This window comes from Oryzias latipes, chromosome 19 (genome assembly GCF_053564925.1).
Source record: "Oryzias latipes strain Hd-rR chromosome 19, Olatipes_Hd-rR_3.1".
Taxonomy (NCBI): domain Eukaryota; kingdom Metazoa; phylum Chordata; class Actinopteri; order Beloniformes; family Adrianichthyidae; genus Oryzias; species Oryzias latipes.
The window spans coordinates 7,284,928-7,310,248 of record NC_136255.1 but is presented as its reverse complement, the minus strand read 5'-3'; the positions used below and the strand labels follow the sequence as shown (position 1 = coordinate 7,310,248).

The following is a 25,321-nucleotide window of genomic DNA, read 5'->3' as shown; positions in this document are numbered from 1 at the left end:
GTCTCTCTGCTGGTCTGGGAACGCATCAGTGTCCCCCCAGAGGAGCTGAAGGAAATGGCCGGGGAGAGGGAAGTTTAGGCATCTTTGCTTAGACTGGTCCCCACAACCGGGTCCCAAATGAGCGGAAGATGGATGGATGAAATGTTCAAACATGCTAGCCCTTGAAGCAGGCCTTCTACTACAGATGAATGCACTGAGCTGTCATGTCTGTCAGCTAAAACACAAGATGACGGATACAGTTCCAGATGCTGGTCAAAAGTGAGCCTTGATTTCACCCGTGGCATTAGAATTTAAAAACTGTCCCGTCCCATCTTGCTTCGGTTCAAGCTGTTTGTTAGTTACAACCGTCGCTTTCTGTCACAGTCAATTCTTGCCAACTCCAGTCTGCTTGACGTCAGTCTCCAGGTCCCATCTCCATGTGTTCCTTGATCTTCCTCGTTTTCTCTTCCCTGGGAATTTCAGGTTAAGGCCTGATAGGTGACACTGGATGGTGGTTTCCTCAGCGGGTGGTCAATCCAACCCCATCTTCTTCCATATTTCCCCCGGTGCATGGTATGTTCTTTGCCAGACCTCTGTGTTGCTGAATGTTTCTAGATTGAGAATTATATTAATTGCTTTTTGATAGTGTTTGTTGTTCTCCACGTTTCAGCTCCATGTTGCAGGAGAGACTTAAAGTTTGAGTTGAAGAGGTGATTCTTGGCGTTTGTGACTAGGTGGGATCTCCAGATGTTCTTTAGGGTGATGAAAGGTGGCCTCCCCTTTCTAATGTGGGATTTTACATGTCCGCTTCTCACTATTGGTTCACCACACTGCCTAGATACACAAAGGTCTCCACTACTTCCAGGTTGCTGTTGCCAAGCTTCACTGGCTCTAGGCTGGTAAAGTAAATCTTGGTTTCTGGGGGTGTATTCAAGCTGGTGGTGATATGATACTGCATCATTCATCGTTCATTGCACTTTTTGAGCCCATCAACATGGGTTGAAATGATTGTTGCCGATCATTTCAAGCGTCATTAAAAGATTAAACCGTGTAACCGGAATCGTCATGAAGTCAGTAGCCTTTGGTGGTTAGGCTCGGGGCCGGAGACATCTTGCATGCTTGGGATGACCTAAGACCATGTGAAGAGACTTGTAAGCTATGACACTGATGGTGGTTAAAGAAGAGAATGAGGCAGAGGTGGGCCAGTGAAATGTCTGGAATGTGGATAAACAAACTTCAATGAATTTGGTTGATTGGATAAGAAGAAAATGAGCTCTTTAGCTGAGAGTGAAGACTAATTGATGAGTCGTGTGGAAGGAAAATCAGCAGCCCAGCGTACCTAAAGATGAGGTAGATCTTCCTTATTGAAATTGCACCAAAGCTGCACTTCGGTCCCTTGATGACCAGTGGGAGGCCACAATGCACCAGGCCACAAAACTGAACAGTCACCAAAGCTCAGTCCAACAAAACGTCTTTGGAATGAGGTGGAATTGGGTACTTGCAGGATGAGGACGCAAAACGAGCCACAACATCTGAAGAATGCTTCTAACACAAAGTTCAAATCTTTGCAACAGAGAACAAAAGAAGTGCTGAAGGGAGAAGTGAGTCCAAACCAGAGCTAATGAGGTCTACCCATGTGTGTGAGATGTGACTGTATTCAGGTGGACAGTCATAGAGCCAAAAACACAGAAATACATTAAACTTTAGATTTGTAGCCAAAATTATTCTCAACATCAACAAGCAAAAGATAAAAAGCTTTGCCAACTGAGAAAATACATCTATCAAGAGCTAAAGCTAAAACAGTGTAGTTCTCATTCAATACTAGTAAACTACAGTTTATACTTAACTGTAATGATGCATCTAAAGGTTGAAGCTGCACTGAATTACTGCAGAAAAAAATGGGTACTAAAAATCACAATAATTCACTGGTAACAAAGAGATTTTGTAAAAAATGTTCAAAGAAAACAAGTTGAAGAGCCTGGACCGTACCCGGACCAAAGGAGTCTTCCTGTCCTGTGGGCTGGAGATAATCAAAAGTAAAAGAGGAGGCAATTCTTAAAATGTGACTAGAAGTATGCAAAAATATAACCAAATATTAAAAAAAAAATGTCTTCAATAGTTGTTTTACATTTTTTAATTCTCATTTTTAAAAACATGTTTGGAGCCTCAGATCTCCAGTTCGAGCTGTCGCGAGAGAGCTTCACTACTGCACTGCCACCATGTTGATGAACACCCCATGTTGGTCTTTTTCTGTGAACGTTCCTGAGGTTTGAAACACTTAAAAACCCACTCTGGTGAAAATCCTGTTTTTGATGGTTTTTATTGTGTTCTTGAGACATTTTTGTCAGATGCAGAACATATATAAAGACAATTAACTGTCAGTCTGCCCCAGGGCTGTAGCTACATCAGTAGCATACAATCACCAAATATGAATGACTTCTGAATGACTTATGGAAATGCATTGTAAGCACTTTGAGCGTCTGGAAAAGCGCATATAAATCCAATCCATTAATAATATTATTAAGCTTAAAATTGGATTACTGAGCATTTAAGTAGTCCCACCCACAACTCAGCGGTGAATTTCTGATGAGCTGCTGCCGCTCTGCAGAAACTATGTCCTCAAAAAAAAAACTGTTATTTTTTTTTTATTATTTTTATTTCAGCATCATAATTAATAAAAGACCACTGGAAACACTTAAAATAAAATAAATCAAAAGATGAACAAAACACACTGCAATAATGTGTGATATAAAAACTGGAGACATTCATGTCCAATTCATCTGCATTTATTCATAATCATGTCTCGTTTATAGGTGGAACCAATATAAATATTTATTCAGGTTATTTATTGTCAGATTGAAACATTTCCACGACTTTTCATAAAAATTTAATCAAAAAACAAAAACAAAAGATACCCATTTTTTTAGATTTATTATAAAGCAGACTTGCATCAAAAACCAGCCAGCCCACTAATCAAACAACTTTCAAAATAAAATACACGTCTCAAAAGATTCACTCTGTTTCAGAGGCAATTAGGCAAAGGCAAATTTATAAGATACAACTTTATGATTTAATGAACTAAAGATGTTTTATGAAGGAAATTATTGATATTGAAAAAAGGCAAAATTGATCAGGAAACAACTGAATGAAACTCAAACTTTTTAGGTTAATCTTTGAGGATATTACCCCCAACCCCACCCCACCCCCCACAAGAAGTCTCCATCCCAGATGACCCAATCAGCAACTGTCTGGTCCAATGACTCCACTGCAGACATTTAGTCAAACATCTGCAGGACAGCTTTTAGGTCACTAGACAGGCTCCAGTCCCAGGGACATGACACGTCCCCCCAGGTGGACTACAGAGGCGCTCGGAGCTTTAGGGACGGGAAGAAAGACAGGATGCAGAGAAAGACAGAAGCTTTCTCCTGTTCGTCTCCTCCTGCCAGCTGCTTTCAGGTTTGCTCCTGATTGAGGAGAGAAGAATCAAAGTGAGACGACAAGCCACAGGGTAGCATCTGTCTCGTCAACCTATCTATAGAAACTCCACATCTATAGCATGAGGCTTCGGGGCTTTTTGAAGCCATAAACAGTCAGGAGAATGCACTGAACAGTTGAACTTCATCAGCAAGTTAACATCCAAATTTTTTTAATACACAATATATTGCAACTGACATTTAGTAATAATATTGTTAAAAACTCCTGATGTGGAGGAAAAAAGATGGTGACAAAAACAGGAAATGTAGTGTGTTCTCTATTACAAGGAAAGGAAATGGGTAAAAAAGTTTCAAAAGAGTCTTACCAGCGAAGGATGCCTCTTTTTCTCTGTGTGGCTCCACTCCGTTTAGTTAATTCCAAATGTATTGGAGTTCAGTCTAACAACAAAAAGCATTGATATAAAAAATCCTTCTTTCACATTAGGGCCTCTAAGCTGTGAGAAAAACCGGACACTCACCCTCCCTCTTCCTTCAGCAGACTTAAGAACTTTCTAACTCGGTTGTCAGCATCCATCTGAAAACACACACAACACAATTTAGAGCAAACACACACTCTGAGACTCACAAATCAATTTCACAACAAATCCATAGAGAAAAGGAGGGAAGAGGAGGAAGAGTACGGTAAGATCACCTTATACAACAGATTTGAGTGACACATAAGTGAGAGAAAGATAGACAATTTTGAAAATAAGACAAGGAGGGGTGCTGTTTGGGCATTAATGCGGTTACACACTTTTAAGAAGGAGGCAGTAACATCTCACAAATGCAGCATCATAGGCACATAAAACCAAACTTTCAAGAAAACATTTTTGGTTTAACTGCAGGATAAAATGGGAATTGACTTCAAGGAGATGTAACCAAAGCTAAAAAAAAAACTTTGCCTGAACAGGCTGGGAGAGGAGAATTGCGGGAAATTGGCATAAAAAGTTTGCATGTTTGCAGGACGGAGCTCCAGTCAGGCAGCAGTCACTGTAGTAGCCGGGTATATCTACTGGAAAAAACAACCGGGGGGTTGTTCTGAACTCAAGAACCTTCAGTGATCTCTCCGCAGCTGCACTGCTCTCATGAACATGTCAATGTTCTGACTGCATGTTGGATGAATGATCCTTTTGCATTTTGCTCTGCAGTGAAGGTATTCTCCAGGCTTAGATGCGGAACATGTGGACAGAGGCGGTGCAGAACCAGCCTCCAGAACAACTGAGGGCTGGATCTTTGCAGCTCCCAGGATTTCAGCTCGACATGCACTGGATCCCTCTGCTCGACAAATCATCGGCAGAGCAGTGCAGTTTTCCCTCCAGTTGCTCGATGACAGATTTTTGTGCCCGACGTCGTGATTCCGTCGCCTGCCAAGAATGTGGGCCAGATGTTGACGAAGAGGAGGGACAGGCTGCTGCAGCTCAGACCACACTAACGGCAAATTTATGTTTTGAATAAAAAACTGATGTGATTCAAATGAAGATAATTCCTTCACGTTTTGTGGCTCAGATTTAGTGTTACCCTTTTGCCTAATATTCCCAGATGGGATGTTAAATCTGTAATTTATTAGAATTCTTTATTTGTTGTGCTCTTCAACATGAGAGTGAAATACTGGCATGCCAAGAGGGTCAATTAGTTCCTGATTTTACCATGATTTCAGATTTAATATTCCCTTTTTTTGACTATTCATGTCAGTTTACTTTAAAGAAAATAGAATTTAAAGCTTAACTACAAGTATTTAAAAACATTTATGATCAAGCCCTTTTGGACTGCGAGGTCAAACATCAACTAAAATGTCAAAAACCAAGATAAAACAAACTCTAGGTTGACTTTTCTCCCCAAAACTTTTTTCAAAAATGTGCATATTTTTAGTCATGCTTTTGTTTCAATTAGTGTCATAAAACAACATTAACACATTCCTAAAAACTGGACAGGATTTTCTCACCTGAGCTGCCATCTCAATTAACATGAGCAGTTTCTTGATGCCGATCCACAGCCTTTGGCCCTTCAGAGCTTTGGCGATAGCGCTGCGCTCTTTCTCCTGGAAAGAGTCAAGCAGCTGAAAGTAGACGGAAAAAACAGTTAATCTAAAGTTATATATACAATCTTTATTATGTGGACAGTACACAACATGGTGCAAAAAGAGAGTTTATTATTTTATGATTATAATTGTATTTAATTGTAGTGTTATTCCTTTGGCATAAAAAATGGACTTTACTTCAACACAAAACACAAAATCCAGTGTAAAAAAATGGAAAATCTATTTAAATTAGAAATGATCATATATTAAAAAAGCCTACCTTGTTTTTACTTATATTTTTCGCCTGTTTTTCTAATGATAACTACATCTACTATCACAAGAAAGCAGGCGTAAAACGTGTTTTCTCATGATCAAGAGATAACAAATGTTAACAAATGTCAGTATTTTGTGAAAACAAGGCAATGAAGAATATACTTCTTTCATTTTTCTACAATCTGCAGCAAAACAAAGCAGTTTGTCAGAGAAAATATCCACCAGAAAAACTTATTGATTTAGAATTGATTACTTTAACTTACTCTGCTACATGTGCCAAATTCCCCCCCCTCTTGATTACTCTAACTCAAGAAGAGTTTGTGTAGATGTTGTCAGTCATAAACATCGTACAAATCAGTCATCGCCATTTCAGGAGGAGGTTGGTGCAGCTGCAGTTCCGTCAATATAATTAGTGACCAGATGGAGGGATAGTATTGGGTAAATTACTTCTAAAAAGTAACTAATTACTTCACTTAGTTAATGGATCAAAATTCTAATTAAATTATTCTGATCATTAGCTATTTGAAAAAGTAATTCACTACTATGCTATTTTACTTTTTTTCATCTCTTATTCAAATTCTCAAGGGGAAATCAGTTAGCACAAACAAAACCTTCTTGTATTTCATTTAAAAACTTTACTTTTAAAGCAATGACCTCGTTCAAAGTAAAAACGTGGTTCAAGACGCATCCTGGCTTCATTAGAGTTCAGACAACAGTGTGGAATTATGACACAAAAATAAACTACAACACAAACTATGCCACTTCTCAAAGTGAGATGTGGAAAAAAAACGTACACCTTTATTCATATCAAATATGAAATTAAGCCACTCTTATGTAAACACAAAGAACTATGTAATGCCTCCATGCTCATTTTTCGTAGACCTTATGTATTCCATTAAAATGAGCTGCTCCTTTCTCTTTACGTCTGCTTTTTGTGCACAGTTCTGCACAGCTGCAAGTCTACCGAACTACCCCCATGGTTGTTTCATTCGCAACCGGTACAGGGGGGGGGTATCTGCTCTGTTGTTCACCTGTGGTACAGGGGGCAGGTATCTGCTCTGTTGTTCACCTGCAGTACAGGGGGCAGGTATCTGCTCTGTTGTTCACCTGTGGTACAGGGGGCAGGTATCTGCTCTGTTGTTCACCTGTGGTACAGGGGGCAGGTATCTGCTCTGTTGTTCACCTGTGGTACAGGGGGCAGGTATCTGCTCTGTTGTTCACCTGTGGTACAGGGGGCAGGTATCTGCTCTGTTGTTCACCTGTGGTACAGGGGGCAGGTATCTGCTCTGTTGTTCACCTGTGGTACAGGGGGCAGGTATCTGCTCTGTTGTTCACCTGTGGTACAGGGGGCAGGTATCTGCTCTGTTGTTCACCTGTGGTACAGGGGGCAGGTATCTGCTCTGTTGTTCACCTGTGGTACAGGGGGCAGGTATCTGCTCTGTTGTTCACCTGTGGTACAGGGGGCAGGTATCTGCTCTGTTGTTCACCTGTGGTACAGGGGGCAGGTATCTGCTCTGTTGTTCACCTGTGGTACAGGGGGCAGGTATCTGCTCTGTTGTTCACCTGTGGTACAGGGGGCAGGTATCTGCTCTGTTGTTCACCTGTGGTACAGGGGGCAGGTATCTGCTCTGTTGTTCACCTGTGGAACAGGGGGCAGGTATCTGCTCTGTTGTTCACCTGTGGTACAGGGGGCAGGTATCTGCTCTGTTGTTCACCTGTGGTACAGGGGGCAGGTATCTGCTCTGTTGTTCACCTGTGGTACAGGGGGCAGGTATCTGCTCTGTTGTTCACCTGCTGCTCCTCAAGGATTTCAAGGACTCCAGTTTGGAAAACAATGTGAGTGCAGCAACGAGGGCATTGACTAATCCTCAATTCTGCGTGTACATGTGTGTGCATATGGGCCAGTAACTTCATTTTTTATTTTTATTTTTTTTAATAAACTCAGTTTAGTTTTATTTAACCAAGAGAAAATGTCCGAGCCTACAAAACCTAAGTAACAAAGTAACGAGGGTTTTTGTAGTCCAGTAATTGTAATTAAGTACAGAAATTTGATCTGTAATTCGCTATGTTCCTCGGTTACTGACAAAAGAAAGTAAATTACTGTAATTGGTTACTTTGTAATCCGTTACCCCCAACACTGTGAGGGGACCAGACCGTCCAGATGGTCACAGAATGATGTATGACAGGTGCAGGCTGGAAAAACTGTCACTGTGGACTTGGTCTGTTATTACGAGAAAAATATTTTTTTCTCTTGATAACGTGAAAGTAAAAGATGTTTTCTTGAGAAAAAAAAATACCAGAGATAAAATTCGATCTACATATTTCTGGGTTTCTCTGCCCAAACTCCTGCCCTGCCCCCACCTCCCAGTATAGATCATTGAATGTATACAAGAACTGGACTGAGTGACCCATCCTCCTTTGCATTTCAAACAGGAAGTATTCTCCTCTGCTTCCTTTTTCTTTTAACATGTTCTTGTTAATGCAAACATTTTTAATGATATTTTTGCTGTAGCACAAGTTATCCAAGTTATAAAATGACCAGATGATCAGATGCGTCAATAGAAAAGTACGTGGTCTCACGTTGAACGTTTGAAGCGTTTCATTGACAGATTCTCTCAAGACGCTTTTTAAGTGGTAGGGGTGTGGCCTTCTAACAAGCTCACTCCATGACTGAGACTGGCATGGGACAGTCACCTCTTACTTGACATCTATAGAGTTCACCAAACATCACTAATAGTCAAGACTTTAAATCTTTAAATATTGGTGGAAAAAGGTAGCATCTTATAGATTCACTGAAACAAAAAGAGGCTAAAAAACAAGCTTTGCAGAACAAAGTTATTTGTAAAATGAATTCAAATTCAAATACCAAATTGCAACTCAAATACATTTATGGATGAAAACAAGTATAAAAAGGTAGTTTAGAAGGACATTTCTGGTTTTAAAGCAACAGTGCTTGCATATTTACCTCCAGGGCCCGGACCAACTGCTCGCCTCCAGAAATGTTGGGAATGTGGACGGTGGTGCTGAAAGCATCCAACATCTCCATTTCCTGAAGAACATCTTTACGACTCGTGGTGCCGATGATCAGCAGCTTACGACCCTAAGGAGCAAACAGTACTCAGCCCATTGACTCCATGTTCTTCCATTCATTATTATGTGATCAGAGAGGCAGCACAGGCTGCCCACGTGATGTGATACAGATGTGATACACGCTGGCAGACAGACAGAACAAAGAAAAGGGGTTTTCCTAAATCATTTTCTCTGTTTTTTTTCATGTATTTAGTTCTGTCTTGTCCTTGTAGACCATAAGTTCTCTGTAAAGGTTTATCTGTATAGAGATTAGCCTCCAACACCTAATAATTATGTACTGCAGCAGTCCTGGACCACAGGGACAAAACTGTTCATCCAATTCTTTCTTACTATACGTTTGAGCGAAAATATGACCCCCGCAACAAAAACTCACCAAAATTTGCACACGTGGTTCCTGGTAAAAATGTATTTCAGGCATCGGGGACAACAACAACCTCCCCAACAATAAAATGAATTTAAAAAAATGGCATCACAGCAACACAAACCGTAAAAAAATATGAATGGGGCAAAAATCTCTAATGGTGCTCCAAAAAATTCAAAGTCCTCCAATGAAACTTAAATACGTTGGGGATATCCAAAGGAAGTTTTGACGTTATTATTGGATGGCAGCCATTTTGTGGCAAAGTGTGAAATTTGGCAATATCTACGTTTTCCCACAATGTAGGAAAATAAAACCTTTAATGGAGAGTTCTTCACAAAATGACACACACAAGCTGCCAGGGTAAGTCCACAACCAAAGTTTTGTTGAACCTTTGTCCTCGGGAAAAGTCAGCCATCTTGAATTTAAATAAATAAATAAACATTCTTCAAATTCAAACGCCTCCTCAGGATTTCAATCTTTCACCTCTTAACTCCTCAAGCATCATAGATAAGCTTCTTGGGAAATTGTAGGAATTAGAAGTTGTGGATCTTAAAAGGCGTTTGTGTGGCGGACTTGCAAAGGTTGCATTCCCCTGTTGCTCACACACTTTTTACTGGAATATTGAGAAAATGTAATACCTTGGCTCAAGCTAAACAAAACAATATACCATATGATATGACTATATTAAGAATCTGGCCGTGCTTATCAAATATTCTCCGTTGCCAAGTAAATCCGAAAGTTTACTTTTACCGATTCTTCTAAAAATGACACTAGCCTTTTTGTCAGTAGGCGTCCAAAACATAAACTGGTTGCTATGAAGATACAACCAAAAGAAAGGCTGCCGTTTAAAGAAAGGATTTTATATTAATGTGTCATGTGCAGCTGGGTAGGAAAGAGGGGGGGGATAAGGCGCATGTAGCAGCCGCTCAGCCAGTGACGGCGGGTCACAGAGGGTGGTGAGGGCAGGCCAGGTAGTGCCTGTGGGCCACACAACACTCACAACTTTAATACATGTGAAGGCTGCTTGAGTATTTTAATTGACTGAATTCTTATATTCAGAAAATATATTTTCAGCTTTAAACTGTTCAGGGTGGACCCCGCCTTCACCCAACAGTGGTATAGTCTCCAGCAATGCTATTACCCCAAAAGGGATCAAGTGGGTTCAGAAAAATGGAGGCATTTTCAGATCTTTCCTCAGGTACTAATTTATCTGCTGTGGGGGCACGAATACAAATTAGAGCAGTGTTTTTCAACCTTTTTTGAGCCACGGCACACTTTAACCTTGACAAAAATCCCGCGGCACACCAGCATCCCCAAAAAAAAAAAAAAAAGCAGAAACTCATAGTCTGTTTTGATCTACAGCCCCCCCCCCCGCAATCTGACGTGCATTTTTGTGATAATTGTGGCAGAAAAAGCAGGAAGTTGCAGATGTTTTTTCTAAAAGATGTAATAAAAGTTAAGTTACATACAAACTGTATGTTCGTTGTGGTTTCAAGACATGTAACAAGGACGACTTCTTGTATGCTGAGGCGCTGTCCCTTTAAGCCAATGCATCATGGGAGATGTAGTGTGAAAACTGCCAGAAAACGGCAGAAAGACTCGCGTCTCTGAGCTTCATGGTTTTGTTCACTTGTTCCACGGTCTGATACCGGATTCTGTGGAAAGCTACACCGCTAAAGACAAGCTTTAGCTGGTATTTTTGTTAGAACTGAGTGAGTTATGAGCTAAATTGGAACAAGGAAGTGAATACTTTAAACACTTCTGATTGGTCAGACTGATGACATGTGATTAAGCCTTCAAGAAGCTGCGGGACTTTTCAGATAACAGTTATAGCTGCAGCTAAATCGCGTTACCGTCATTCTTATAAAAATGTCTTTAATAGAATCAAATAAACACAAAGAAAAAAGTATTTTATGAGCTTTCATATTTCTAACTACTCAGTGTTTTATCAGGACCTGTTTGGATGAACAAAGAGCTGATTTCCTGGAGATGGGAAATGTTTTTAGATCAGTGAGTGAGGGCAATTTTCCACGGCACACTTGACCATCTCCCACGGCACACTAGTGTGCCGCGGCACACTGGTTGAAAAACACTGAATTAGAGGATAGAAACATTTCAGTTGTTTTATTTTTTTAAATAAAAATGGCTTGAATTAAATAAGAGTACATCATAAAAGTAGTTTTTAAGTTCAAATTAAATATGTTGAGTAAGAATATCATAAAGCTAAATTAAGTCTGGGAAAAAGATTTACACTGGAATGACGTACATGAAGCTTCCAATAAGTAGGGCAGGGATGTAACGCAAGTCTGATCATGAACTCCAGACCATCTTCTGTCCCCTCTAAGATATTTGCAGGTGGCTTTCAGTTTTGGATCATTTCTTGCATTCATGCTCATTCCCTTCCGCCTTTATCGGGACTGGAAGAATTAAGAAGCTTCCTTCTTAGCTGCTGCATTTCTGGCCGTTCTCACAGAAGGGCTGTAAGGCTGCAACAGAAGAATGAGGCGCAGAAAAGACGTAAAGGGAAGAGGAGACTTCAGAACAGAGCAGGAGCATAATGGGATAAGAAAACAACAGAAGACAGGAGCAGAGAGGACAAACATGAGCGGAGAAGAAAAAGAATCGCAGCTCGGCTAAGCCGACGAGTTGGAGGACAACCAGGCGAGGATGGCGCAGAGACGAGAGGCAGAGGAGTGCTGAGTAGACAGGGGGATTATGGCTTTTGGGTGCCCCCCCATGGCGTGGGGAACTGTGATACTGCATGCAGATGAGGTGCCACACAGGCGGCGGCGCTGCCAGGTCCTGGCTCTCTCACAGAGTCCATTCTCCTCCGTGTCCCCCTGGCCTCCCCTGGCCCCAGGCACCCCGCTGGGCCCAGCTCTTTACAACCCCAGAGGAGCACTGCAGCCAGGCATTCAACACCAGGCCCTGCGCCACTTCTCATGCACATGCAGCCATATAGCGGGGCTATAGCCTCATTCACAAACCCGTCAACAACAGACACACAAGCTACAACTAAAGAAAGTATGAGAAACGGGTCTCTACCTCCACCATTCACTTGGAACAGAACAGGCCTGGAGCAAAACGCTCGCTAACAGCCGTGCACGCACACACAGCCCTTCACACGGGCCACTTGCAGCCAAAGTCCTCCAACAATTCCTCGCTAGACTTTCTTTGTGGGCATCCACAAGATCTGCTGCCCTCTTTCTGCCACTGAGAAGACAGACAGCAGCGCGTTACATCGTGTTACCTTAGGGGGCGGTTTCTTCAGCAGCACCAGCAACGCTTGCAGCACCAGGTTGGAGAAGCGAGGTCCAATTGGGACATAGTCTGACGAGCAAAGAGTTTAACAGGGTGAGCAAAGCAGCAGAATTCAGTGTCGTTTCATCTGCTGTGTTGATGGGGAAGAGCAGTAGAGGTCTTACCCAACAAACGTTCAATGTCATCCACAACCACACAGCTCAGCTGGGATTTGTATGCATCTTCAAAAATCTGTCAAATCGAATGCATACAAATATTTATGGGTGGATATACAGTAAAAAGGCTTTATAAGATCATTATTGTCATTTCACTACATGATCGAAACCTCATGTGGACCAGAAGTTTAGTATCTTGTGTCAGACTGAGAGGAGCTTCAGACAAAACCTTTGTTCCACCGGTCATTAAAACTTTAGCCACATTCACCCGTTTGGGGGGTTGAACTGTACGGGTGACGCAGAGTGATGCAGGCTTTTGGGTTGTCCAGGCTGTGGAGGGTCATAGGAAGGAGTGGCTTTATCTTAAGGGGAGCGTAGGTGTTTCGATAATGGAAAGTACAATTGTCATGTGTGTGTTGGGTGCATCGTGAAGTACTTGTTGGTTGATGGTGTTGTAAGGTCCCCAACACTGCACTTTAGTCATTAGTAAGGTGCGAGTACTGGCTCTTTATTGACCCTGTGCAAATGCCCCACACAGGGGGGGTGTGCACATGATACACACCTGTCTGTAGGACGCCCATTGGATGTCAACACAAACTAAACTCTGTCTAATTTCCTAATTGTCATAATTCCTTATTTACCTTTGCATGTTGAACAAATGCTCGCTATGACTCCTTGTGTGAGGCATGGCCATGGCCCTGACTATGATATGATCAAAGTTTACTTCTTCCCACTTCTTTTCAAGCAATAAATCAAGCTCTACTTGACTTTAGTTAATGATCACTATATTTAAGTAAGCAAAATGTGATTTAAGTGACTTCTTTGTTTGATAAATATATGTCAATTCTGTATTGCTTTGACTATAATGCTTGAAATGTGTGTAGTACCTGCCACCTGCGCGTCACGTACAGGTTTACCCATTTTTTGTCCTCAGACACCCTGTATGAACCTGTAAGGGCAGCTGTGACTAAGGCTTTACATGAATGGGTATCAGAACTCAGCTTCAAATGTAAGGATTACCTTTTTGATTGCTTGGCACTTGGCAGTCTCAGAGAATCCAATCATTTTGTCCGGGGAGCAGATCTTGATAAAGGGAAACTCTGAATCTTCTGAAATTTTAGCTGCTAGAGCTGTTTTTCCACTGTTAGCCGGGCCTGAAGATGAAGAACAGTCACCAATCTGTGTAAAACTCAGATATGGCATTACATTTATTTAATACCCTAGTGTGTTTACAGGATCTCTTAAATGATCATCTCCATGTGTGACTGGAATGTTCAGAGTGTTTGGAGTGAGCACCACCTTCCAGAAGCACAGACACCAGCGGCGTTCGGTCACTATTCTTCGTCTGCTGAACCAGCAGCTCTCCATCCTCCAGGACTGCAGAGACCGGATCGCCCCAGCGGATTATACCATTCATGATATAGCTGGCGTAATCCTCCTGGTTGGTTCCAAAGGCCTGAAGGGGACCAATGGAGAAATACACAGTCAGACTGTAGCTTTATTTGAGAATACTAAATGCTCTTCATTATTTTCACAAATGAAGAATTACTGAAGATTTGACAATAAAATTCATTATCTTCCTTGACTGAATAGGTGTATTTCTTTGATATTTACTTTTATGTTGAGTTTCCTAGGACTCTTTCTTGGACAACGTTATTGGAGACTGGAACTATCGTTTTGTTTTTAATAATGACAAACATGACAATAGGGATATTCCTATAAGGTTTTTTTTAAAAAAAAGTTCTTTGTTGGTAAATAAATGTTGTTCTTTTTAACAATTTGGGTCAAAAGTAAACACAATGTGGGCTGTCCTTCTCCAAGAAAACACTTGTACCAAGAATTAATCAATGTGATTTCTATTCCTATTCCTATTCTGATATTGAACAGAAAAACGTGTGATGAAATGAGGTGAATTGATGTTATAATTTTGCACAGAAATCAAAAGATCCGTTGACAAAAATCCATCTTTGTGAATTATGAGGCCAACAGGAATTTTTTGGACACAATCTCTGACGATATTTTTACTTTTATTTCACCACAGATAAAACTTTTTCAATTTTTCAAATTTCAAAACAGATAATTATAAACAAATCTTTATAAACTTTAAAACGTCCCATAAGGTGGATGATAAAAGTTGTGGTTCATTGCCACTAAAAACCTAGAAACTTCTTAACTGAAAAAAGGGTAAATATCCCTTTTTGAATGGGCAAAAAGACTAACTATTTTTTTCAAAATCATCAGTTTTTACCAACTACATGGATTACTTTAGGGCTTTTTAAAGACCCAGTCCAATGGAAAAAAAACTGTGTTGTTGGTGGTTTTTAACATGTCCTTGTGTTATTTTTTAGATGATGGCGGACATATTCCAACAAAATCAGGTTTAAAATGGCACTTCTGAGTATTTCTCTGTTCAAATCGTGCTAAATCATGAGGAGACAGAAAATGCAGTTTGAAAAAGCTTGTAGGTGTGATGTAGAAACTACTACAGGAAGCAACAAGCCCCTTTCTCCCTTCCATTCTGATTCATCCACTTGTAGGATGACAAGATCTGTGTACGTCTTTGTTTTCCTCGTCTGAGCTGGCCTCTGGCTCAAAACTGTACGGCCGTGTGGTGGTTGAAGGGCAAACCGCCACATAGGTGTTGGTATTCAATCCAGCTAATCAGTATCTACTGAATTTTTCTTTAAGTTAAAAAATCCACTTTTACTTTGTTTTTGTTTTTTCCACTAGGGAAACTTTGGCTATTGCCCACTCTCCTAATGGACTTTCTTTTTGCTTCTTTAAAGGAAATGATTTACTTAATTATTGGAGGACTACTTTTATATTATTTAAATGTTTTTAGTTTGCTGTTTTCCTGTTTTGAAGTCATAAATTATTCAGTTAGAATGTTTGCTTGATCAGTTTGTTTCCCCCTCCCTCATGTGTCCAGTATGGTTTTTGCCCCCGTCTATAAAGCTTCCCCATGTTTGTCAGTGCTAGGGTTGAGTGTGGTCAGGCCTGTTCAGTTTAGTCCCACTTGTTTGTTTCATTTAGTAAATTTTTCAGTTGGTCCCAAATCACTTTAGTCTTTGGAAATATTCTGTTTTGTACTTTTTATCCTATTCAATCTAGCTAATCAGTATCTACTGAAGCAGGTTAGCTGCAAAACAAGCAGGGCGGTAGCCCACGAGGAACAGGGTTGTGACCCCTGGTGTAAACAGCTGGATGATGGTAGGAAGGCAGGCTCACTCTGCAGGAACGCTCCCGCCCACAATTCAGAGGCTAATTTCTAATCAACTTCAAGTGTTAAACCAAAGTCCTGTAGTGTTTTTGACATTGACTGGCATAAAGATGGTTGACTTTGCAGCAGCGCACCGGTTTGATGTCGTTATTTAGTGCAGCCATGAAGTCCAGCCTGCTGACAAGAAGCTTCTCTGCGGTCTGAATGTCCACCTCCACTGTGCTGCTGGCCTGCAAAAACACAATATACATTTGCTTCTTTTTATCTAGCAGATGAAGTCCCCACCACCACCACCACCACCACTACCACAGAAACCAAATACATGAAATACAGCACAAATTGTCAGCACAATGTGTCTGCAGACAATGATCTCCCTTAGAGGAGAAAGGTCAGACACAAAGAGGGAGGGAAGAGTTAGAGCTTGAAGGAGTGAAGAGAAACGTCACAGCCATCAGATATGTGTGCGGCCCTTGTCTGTCATTTATCATCACTCTCTAATATCTGCTGTGTGTGTGTAGATGAGAAATTCACCTTATCTGCGTGTGCTGTGTACATTTGAGCCAGTGCACCTGATAAAACACTTAAGTCAGAGGGCACACATATAATACCCAACTTTCCACACCTGGGTGGCTGGTTAAACTGGCACTAAACAGTCTGTGAAACGGCCAACAGGTGTGTGTTTTAATATACTGCCTTCTAATATGAAGTCCCAACACATCAAAGCAAAGTTTGAATGTTATTAAAGTTTTCCACAAAAGCACAAACACAAAGACTCTGACCTTGATGTGTCTGTTCATGGCAGTGGACTGTGCAGCTCTGACCAGACCCTCCAACTCTGCGCCGCTGTAGTTTTTGGTCTCAGTCGCCAACTCCTTAACGTCCACGTCGCTGGCTAAAAGGTTATACTGACGCATCTTGGCTGTGTGGATGTGCAGGATCTGAATTCGGCCCCTTTCGTCCGGTAATCCTTACAAAAAAAGAAGGAATAGAGAAGTTCTAGAAATTTGGCAGAAATAAATAAATAAAATAAAATAAAAATTGTTCTTAATGTTGGTTTAATGCAATTTTGTAAATCATTTCAATACCATTAAGTGAAAAATTCTCGATAGAGTCTTAGTTTACAAACTTTTAGTCTGATGTTTGCTTGTATCTTATCATCAACATTATAACTCTTACAGTTTGATTCAAGCCATGCCGTATCCATTTTTTAGGAATAACTTTTACTAGATATGTACAAAAAACAGGAATCAACATGCTAAGACTTCTTTTAGTGAACAGGAACTTTGTTTCCTTCTGCAGGAAAGCCACTTAACTTCATTCAGCAGTGGACATATGCTTCCTCCTCTGACCTAAAACACTACACCTGTCCTACAAAATAGGCAAAGACTGTGAAGAAAACGGATCCAATGGAAGCTATCAAATCTGTTAGTGGATTACATTAATTTTGATCGAAGAATTAAGACAGATTACCTCATAACTACGCAGATCACAGACTATGGCAGACAAGAATCACAGTCAGTAAACCTGATAATAAAATTCTCCAAGATTAGGTCAGTGAATTGCAGGTAACCAGGCACCAACTCTTTAGCTTCTGGATGGAAGCCAAACAAACCTTCAGAAAGAGGCTGAAGATGGAAGGAACCTCTGTTTGAAGCTATGTTCACACCGCCCTCTGCAAGGTGTGTTAAAGCGAACACTTCTAATGAAAATTTATTTAAACGAATGTATATACACATTTTGGGCTTCTGTTTTCAAAACTCTTGCGTTCACACGCAGATTTTTAAGACCGTTTTTGGCTCAACGTACAATACGCGCGGACATTAAATGCAAGTTGAAAGCTAAACCAGGTCGAACTTTGACCAATCAGGGACTTGGATTTGGTAGTGATGTATGAATGGTGTTTAATAAACGGAAGTGCAAACACGATCACGAAGGAGAAATTAATAATTATGGTTTGTGCCCGGACGGAATTACATGACACCAAGTCTTTGATGTATTGGAATAGAGCTTTGAAAGAAAAAGCCGGGAGCAAGATTCTTCAGATTGCACCGCTTCTACATTTCACACCAAGCCTCCTCCAACTGTAGGTGTTGGACATGCGCTAGTATCGGGTAGCAACGGAGCAGTGTGAACACCAGGGGCTAAATGTACATTCAAGAATTCATATTTAGGGCTTTCTTGAACGTGTGTCACATGTCCAGTGAGAACGTAGCATATGACAAGTTGGTATCCTTTCACTCTTTAAGGTTTGTCTAGACATAGCTTAAATATGGGGACTGTGTTCCTTTCCTTTACAGGTGAAAAGTCAATCCTGTGTGTGTGTGCTCAAGAAAAACCATCAGACTGATCTGTTGAACTATTTTTCTTGGTTTTTGAAAAGCTGGCTTTTTGTGATGTCAGACTCTTAGGTCAATAGAAGAATGAGATAACATTTTTACTTCCTCTTTGAGACCAGTTCTAAACAAAATGTGAGTGACGATAATGCACTTCATCGGGTAATCTCTAGGTGGCTGGTTTCACATTTAATCATTTTTTCCATTCCTCTCAGTGTATAAACAGCTGAGATATATATTCAATTAAAAAACAGGAAAGCACTTTTTTCCCCTTGTTCTGTTAGGTTTATTTTAAAAGATAATTTCACCATGAGTAAATACCTTTTTGGATTTAATATTTTGTTTTATATTCCCATACATTTTTTCCTATATGAAAAAAAAAATTGAGGTTACATCTAAGTAACTTTTTCATATAAAATAAATAAAAGCCTCCTAACATCTGCATTTAAGTTATATTTCTTTTATTAATGTGCCACAAATTTCTCCTTTTAGTCCACAGTAAAAAACACAGGTGTGAAATCTCAATTGAGTGTTCTTACCAATCTCCATCTTGACCTCCAATCTTCCTGGCCTCAATAAGGCCTCATCTATCAGGTCAGGCCTGTTGGTCATACCTGGAGCGGACGTATGGATAGACAAGTGACATACAAAACAGAGGAAGATGATAAACAACAAATATGAGAAATAGTTCAGGTGTTCAGGCAATCCCTCTGGAAGGGTTTTGGAATGTCCAATGTGTGGGTTTTATGTTCAGGGAAGACGTGCGCACCTATGACCAGGATGTTGTTGAGCTGCTCCACGCCATCGATCTTGGACAGCAGCTGGTTGACTACAGTGTCGTGGACTCCTGTGCTGCCCGCCATGCTGCCACGCTGCTTGCAAATTGCATCAATCTCATCGAATATGATGATGTGAAGGCCGCTGTTTGCACCGAGCTGCTCAACAAAAACAGAGAAGGAGGAAGATTAATGTGTTATGGGTAAATAGGCTGCCTGTTGTTATCAGAAACCATCTGCTCTCACTAGCTGGGAGGTCTTTTTCATCCGACAAGCAAATCGCTAGTTTCTCCCACATACCATAGATTCCTCAAAAAATGTACTTTGCAACTCAAGGACTAAATGTATAAAAATGGTTTATGTTGTGAACTTTTACAGATTGTTGAAAGTCACATTTTTGAAAGTTTAACTCAAAAGCAAAAACCTGTTAAGTGTAAGCAAACAAAGACTCCACACGGTGTCTGCAGTTGTTTTGGCCATATGAGTACCAGAGCACAGCTATACTGATTTCCATTATTCAAAATGAGATGGGGGGCCTGAAACAGGTGTTTTATTGCCTTCACTGCAGCTGGATTGACCTTTTTCGTTTTTCTGGAGGCCTGCAAAGACCTTTCGGGCTTCACAGCAAGATACAGAGGTAAAAAAAACTTAAGTTGTACACTAAATAATAAGGATGGTCAACTTTTTTATGTCAAATCCACCTATGAATCTGTGTTAAACCTCCATTATTTGTTGATGATGGTTCTCCTTCATCCAGGTGACATACTGAACTTGAGTCATGACATATGGACTTAATATCTTCCTTCTTGAAATGTTCACCACTCAGACTGATGAAGCCACTTTGATCAGTGTTGAAACATTCAAGAAAGAAGACTTAAAGTCCAGATGCCATGACTTCACCTTCAGGACAACCTCTAAAGCAGGGCTGGCCAACACTGGTTCTCAAGAGCCAAAATTCTGCTTGGTTTCCAGCTCTCCTTGAAAATATTTCTGCTGAATGGCTGACTCAAGTGATTCCACATCCTGATTGACTTAACACACCTGGTTAGTCAGCATCTAGCAGTCCAGGGAGAGCTGGACACCAGGCAGGGTTGAGGCTCTTGAGGACCAGGGTTGGCCAGCCCTGAACTAAAGAAATGGGTAATAAGGCTATACTACCCGATTATCGTCAATGGTCCAGGCATTGCATGAAGAAGACAACACCAACAGAGTTTAGTAATGACTGCTTGGTGACTGCAATTACATTCAAATGTTACGGGAGAAATAAAAAAAAAAGATTTTATTTTATTTTTTTAAAGACTAAAATGTTCAATTCATTCCATATTTTTATTCCTGGAAGGACTTAAATATGTTTAATGTAGAGAGGAATAACCGCATCTTCAGAGGAGGGCCGTTGTGTCTTGCAGTTCCCTCCAGGATCGATCGTACTGGCACCTTAAGGGACTTAATAAAAATGGAAAATACTTTTGCAATGCATGTCGTAAGTATGTTTTGAAGTATTTGTAAGGAAAATGTAGGTTGAACACACGTCTGACATACAGGCGATGCTGTGGTACTGTGTCCATATGCCTCACGCTTGTCATTCATAAAGTGTGAATACTGGCCCATTACCAGCCCATAAAAATGAAAAATCCTTGCGACACGCCTGCGACTCAACTACTTCACCCATACGTGTTGCATAAGTGTTTGCTATAAATAATGTGCACGAACATTTTTGCTATATGTGCTCACTGAGCAGTCTATGACCTTGTAGCCCTTCATTCCTGGAAGGACTTAACTATGACCAAAATAATAAATTTCTAGAATTAAAAGTGGATTTAAGAAAATGTGGAATAAAAAAAAGGTCAATGCCAATGTGATGTATGTTATTAAATAGACTTAATTGAAACCATGCTATGGCAGATTCTCCATAACAAGATAGTAATTTTCAACAACTTCTCATGTGCCCATGAGCATCAATGAATGCTTCATGACATCCAAAAGTGTTCAGCAGTTCCCTGATGGCCTGCTGAGATAAGACATTCCAGTTTCTTTGAGGGGCTGCCCTGAGGTCACAGGGATTCTGGGTGGAGGTCTGTAGAAGTAGTTTCAGATGCTCCAGCAGGTTGAGCGTTCTTCATGCAATGGCTGGACCATTGATGATAATCGGGTAGTATAGGTTTATTACTCTGTGTAGCCATCAATCGATGTATCAATTTATCCAACCAGATCCATCTTTTCAAAGCAACTTGTTAATCAAATTGACATATTATAAAATTGTTTAAAAATGGCAAAAATCAATTATAATCTTGGATTGTGGCACAATAGGTTTATTTTACTATAACGTAAAAATGATCAAGTACCATCATGGCAGACAACACACACGATGGCAGCAAAAAAAGATCAAGCCGTCATTACAGTCCAATGTGTGGAAACACTTTGAATTTTGCACACATGTGACCATACTTTTTGATGTGGATAGACAGCAGTAGGCTGAACTTAATGAAACTAAAGTGTGAATGGATTTGCCATAAATTTTTGTTTGCTTCTTTGCTTGTACAAATGTTTATTTTACACTTGATTATCTAGCAAGAAATACAAGGAATCTGGAAAACTTCACCTTCACTGTTCAGTATCCAGGTATTTTGTCTCCGAGTCACACTGGTTAATTTTCTGGCTAAAGATGCCCCTGGATCAATTTTAGGTCAGTGAATCGGATCATTCGAAACAAACCAATAACTATCAATCGTATCATCAACCACAAATTATGATATGAATCAAATCGTTAAAATGAATTGTTACAACCCTACTTGATACTGGTCACAGGGAGCTGTTTTTGTGTTGCCTATATTTGACAAGACAAAGATGTTGACACCTCCACCTCTAGAGGTGGTGACTGTTTGGTGACCACAGTGGATGATCCATAGAAAAACACTCAAGTGGAGTACATCAACCATAAACGCTCCTTAGCAAGCTAAACGACTACTGTGAATTTAGCGCCAACATCGCAATTACCGCCTTGCTCACAAATGTGTCGAAGTGTCCTGGGGCAATACGCTGAACCCCATATTGCTCCCGGTGGTTATAGGGTGCCACCAGTGTTCGGCACTGGAGCCACCATCAGCGTGTGAATGTGTGTGTAAATGGGTGAATGGGACGTAACGGTAAAGCACATTGGCCCTTATAAAAGGTAGAAAAGCGCTATACAAGTATATAAAATTTATCTTATTATACCTTTCATCTTTCTGGAAACTTACTTATGCATAATTAGTTAGTTAAAATGTGTTTTAAAAACAATGTGAGAAGACCCTCTGGCTCCATCTTTTTTTCCACTTGTATTTATCTTCTTTATACTTTCTAGTCCATTTTAGTCAGTGACTTATGAAGACTTGCAATAAATGCACATCTCAATTGACAGGTTTATTCCTGATCTCTTTACCAGCATTAACCTCTGTAAGAAAAAAAATCAGCAGGAAAAGAACGAAGATGTTTGATAAAAAAGGAATGAACATCTCGAATGTGCAGACACACTGCTTAGGCACTTAAATACATTTTCAAGGTAAGCAAGATACTTAAAAACATAAAATGTGTAGAAAATGCTGTTTAAGTGTTTAAATCTGGTTAATTTAAGAAGCTTTAGTTCAAAACTTTCCCCAAATCTAAAGTTGAGATGTTTCAACAAAACTATTCAGATGGATTAAAGCAACAGTAGCCTTGACGAATTAAAAAAAATGCTAGTGCAGTCCTATTTTTTTTATTTTTTCTGGTTTTCAGCAGCCGGTGAGACAGACGTCCAGAAAACAGGCAGATGTAGCCAAACTCGAATTCTCACAGAGGTTGGATGGATTGTGACTTTTAAAATGTCCACACATGCAGAAATTGGTTTAAAATGAATTAAAATTAGACTCTTGAATTAGACTCTGTTGTCGTTTACAACCTTGTTTGAGAAAGAACATGCTGTGTAACATTTAACCTAACACTGAACACAGTATGAGGCTACATGTTATGAAATTTCAACTATAATAAATCTTGAGAGAAAACTCCAGAGGGACAGATGGAAACCTGAGGGGGCAGCAGGGTGGGGGGTTATCTCTCCGTCTACAAACCTGTCAACCCTGACGTAGCACTTAAAACAGGTGTGGAGCTGTGCATGTTACACACTGGATGGAGTGTGTGTGTGTTTGTGTGTGGGGGGGGGGGGACTAATCGAAAACCCAGCCCCCTCATTAAGTGGTGTGGAGTGAGGCTTGACGTTCGTGTCCCGCCATTCAGATTCAGTCACACACACAGACAGAAGTGAAAGAACGCGTTACTGCTGGGACTGTTTTAAAGGGCAGATCTCTCCACTCCTGCAGAAATGAGCTTTTGTCCCCCACCCACTCATTTACAAACAGATGCAGCACTCATCTGTGTTTTACCTGAACCGTGAAGAAATGATAAAGACATGAAGAGAACCTGGAAAAATTCTGTAGCTTTGGGTTTTAGCATTTGGAAAGTTGAGATATTTCAGAATTTATTTTGAAACAAGTTAGTTAATTCTATCAGGGTCTCCGGTTTTGCCCAAGTCCCTAATGTGACTTGTTTCAGGTATTTACCCTGCACATTTTAAAGCTCAACTCAGAGTTTCTCATGGGTTCTGATTTTTTTCTGCAGCTTTAAAGACCCATAAAAATTGAGTTTTGGTGTAATTAACATGTTTTTGTGGTGTTTTTCGGATGATGGAGGACATATTTTAAGAAAACTAACCTTATAATGTCATCTGAGTATTTTTTTCCCCAATTGTTCAGAGTATCTAAAAAAAAACAGTCTTGCCGGCAACTCAGAGGCGAATTTCTCATGAGCTACTACCACTCTGCAGACCATATGTTTTATTAAACGTCACAGGTTTTTTGATCTTGGCTAAAAACGGCATAATCACGATTAGAAGACCCCTGGGGACACTTTGACAATAAATCAAAAGATGATCGGAGTGGGACTTTAAATACAGACTCATGTAATCAGTCTTAATTGACCTGCACATACAAAAAAAAAAGAAGAAGAAAAAACATTTTGAATTTTAAGCTTTTTACCCATTTGGGTCAAATGTGTGTAATGAGAAAGTCAGCTCCTATCACATTGTGGTGTTTTGTAGCTTTGTGCAGGAGTCCAACCTTTTTATTTGACTGACAGCTCTCTTTTTAAGCCACGAAAACATCCAACAAATTGCAGATGTAGATTTTTTTTAATCACAAATTCAAACTGCAGGATATTTTTAATCTCAACCAAATGTGTTTGTTAAGGACATTGGTAAATTATTTGTTTTCAAAACTAGATTGACTTTTAAAAAAAGGTTTGTATGACTTCATGCCTCAAATAACAAACTTACAGGCATGAAGGATTTGTCAAAAACGATTTCCTGCAGGTGTTCTTACCCTCTTTTGCTCCTCTTCTGCATCTGCAAACAGCTTCCTGATGTTCGCCTCAGACTCTCCTACATATTTGTTGAGAATCTCTGGGCCGTTGACGATCTTTGGCTCTCGGGCTCTCAACATTTTGCCGATTTGCCGAGCCATCAAGGTTTTGCCGCAGCCTGGTGGTCCGTACAACAGGATTCCCTTGACGTGTTTACAGCCTGCAAAGACACATACAGGAGGCTCACTTTTAAAAATGTAAAGTTAAAGAGCACAAGGCACATCAAGCACATTGCAACCTGTCCTGGTGCAAAGTTTGCAATTCTTGCTTCTGATAATATGAATTTATTACCAAACAGGAAGTACAAAGAATTTTGTGAAATCTGGATTTCCTTAAAGGTCATAATTTAGCTGGTCGATCAAGCCAGCGTGACATTTGAAGTTGAACTCTGTGTTCCTGTCGGGAATAGGAAAACAAATTCCTGTCACAAAACGTAAAAAAAAAAACTTTTCGGTAAAAGTTTTTATGTACAAAGTTTCTCCCCGTCCAGGTTTTTAGTGCAGATCTTTAAAATGGCCTTTTGCACCTGCTTGATGACATTTGGAGCAGACTAACCGAGGGTCCCAAGATAACAATCTGAACTGCCATTTGGGCCTGCTGAGGGACGAGCAGCCCCACTGACAAGTGGGAGAGATGGTTTAAAAAAGAAAAAAAATAGAGGGGAGGGGCTTAGTAACGCAGAGAGGAGTGCAGCTTTCTTGTATTGGCTCTGTTGGCAGACAAAGCAAAAAAAAACAAAATTTAAAAAAAGCTTATGTCGCTGGGAGTGAAGACAAGGTGACCACACACACACACACCCACACACACACACACTGTCGGCACCTGCACCCCCACTCCTTATGCCTGTCAATTAAAACTTTACCTTTCCCTGGGTGCTCTATCGGGACATCTCATTACAACGGCCAGCTGGCTGCAGCCAAAGGCCAGACTGCACATCACCAGCCTAAAGGTCA

At 40.4% G+C, this 25,321-nt stretch overlaps 1 protein-coding gene across 2 annotated transcripts in view; it reads right to left on the bottom strand.

The window, feature by feature from the left end:
- Nucleotides 1-2,749: 2,749 nt before the first annotated feature.
- LOC101174468 (vesicle-fusing ATPase) overlaps nt 2,750-25,321 on the bottom strand; it is a 46,748-nt gene continuing 24,176 nt past the window's right edge. For both annotated transcript variants that reach the window (XM_078937909.1, XM_004080639.5), the window contains exons 9-22: nt 24,329-24,528; nt 18,932-19,097; nt 18,702-18,776; nt 16,609-16,796; nt 15,964-16,059; nt 13,909-14,065; nt 13,630-13,763; nt 12,619-12,685; nt 12,444-12,523; nt 8,708-8,842; nt 5,395-5,508; nt 3,932-3,987; nt 3,779-3,851; nt 2,750-3,443 (exon numbers count right to left, since the gene is read on the bottom strand). In XM_078937909.1, the coding sequence (XP_078794035.1) occupies nt 3,821-3,851; nt 3,932-3,987; nt 5,395-5,508; nt 8,708-8,842; nt 12,444-12,523; nt 12,619-12,685; nt 13,630-13,763; nt 13,909-14,065; nt 15,964-16,059; nt 16,609-16,796; nt 18,702-18,776; nt 18,932-19,097; nt 24,329-24,528 (1,499 nt within the window). In that variant the 3' untranslated portion in view covers nt 2,750-3,443; nt 3,779-3,820. The remainder of the gene's footprint in view (nt 3,444-3,778; nt 3,852-3,931; nt 3,988-5,394; nt 5,509-8,707; nt 8,843-12,443; nt 12,524-12,618; nt 12,686-13,629; nt 13,764-13,908; nt 14,066-15,963; nt 16,060-16,608; nt 16,797-18,701; nt 18,777-18,931; nt 19,098-24,328; nt 24,529-25,321) is intronic.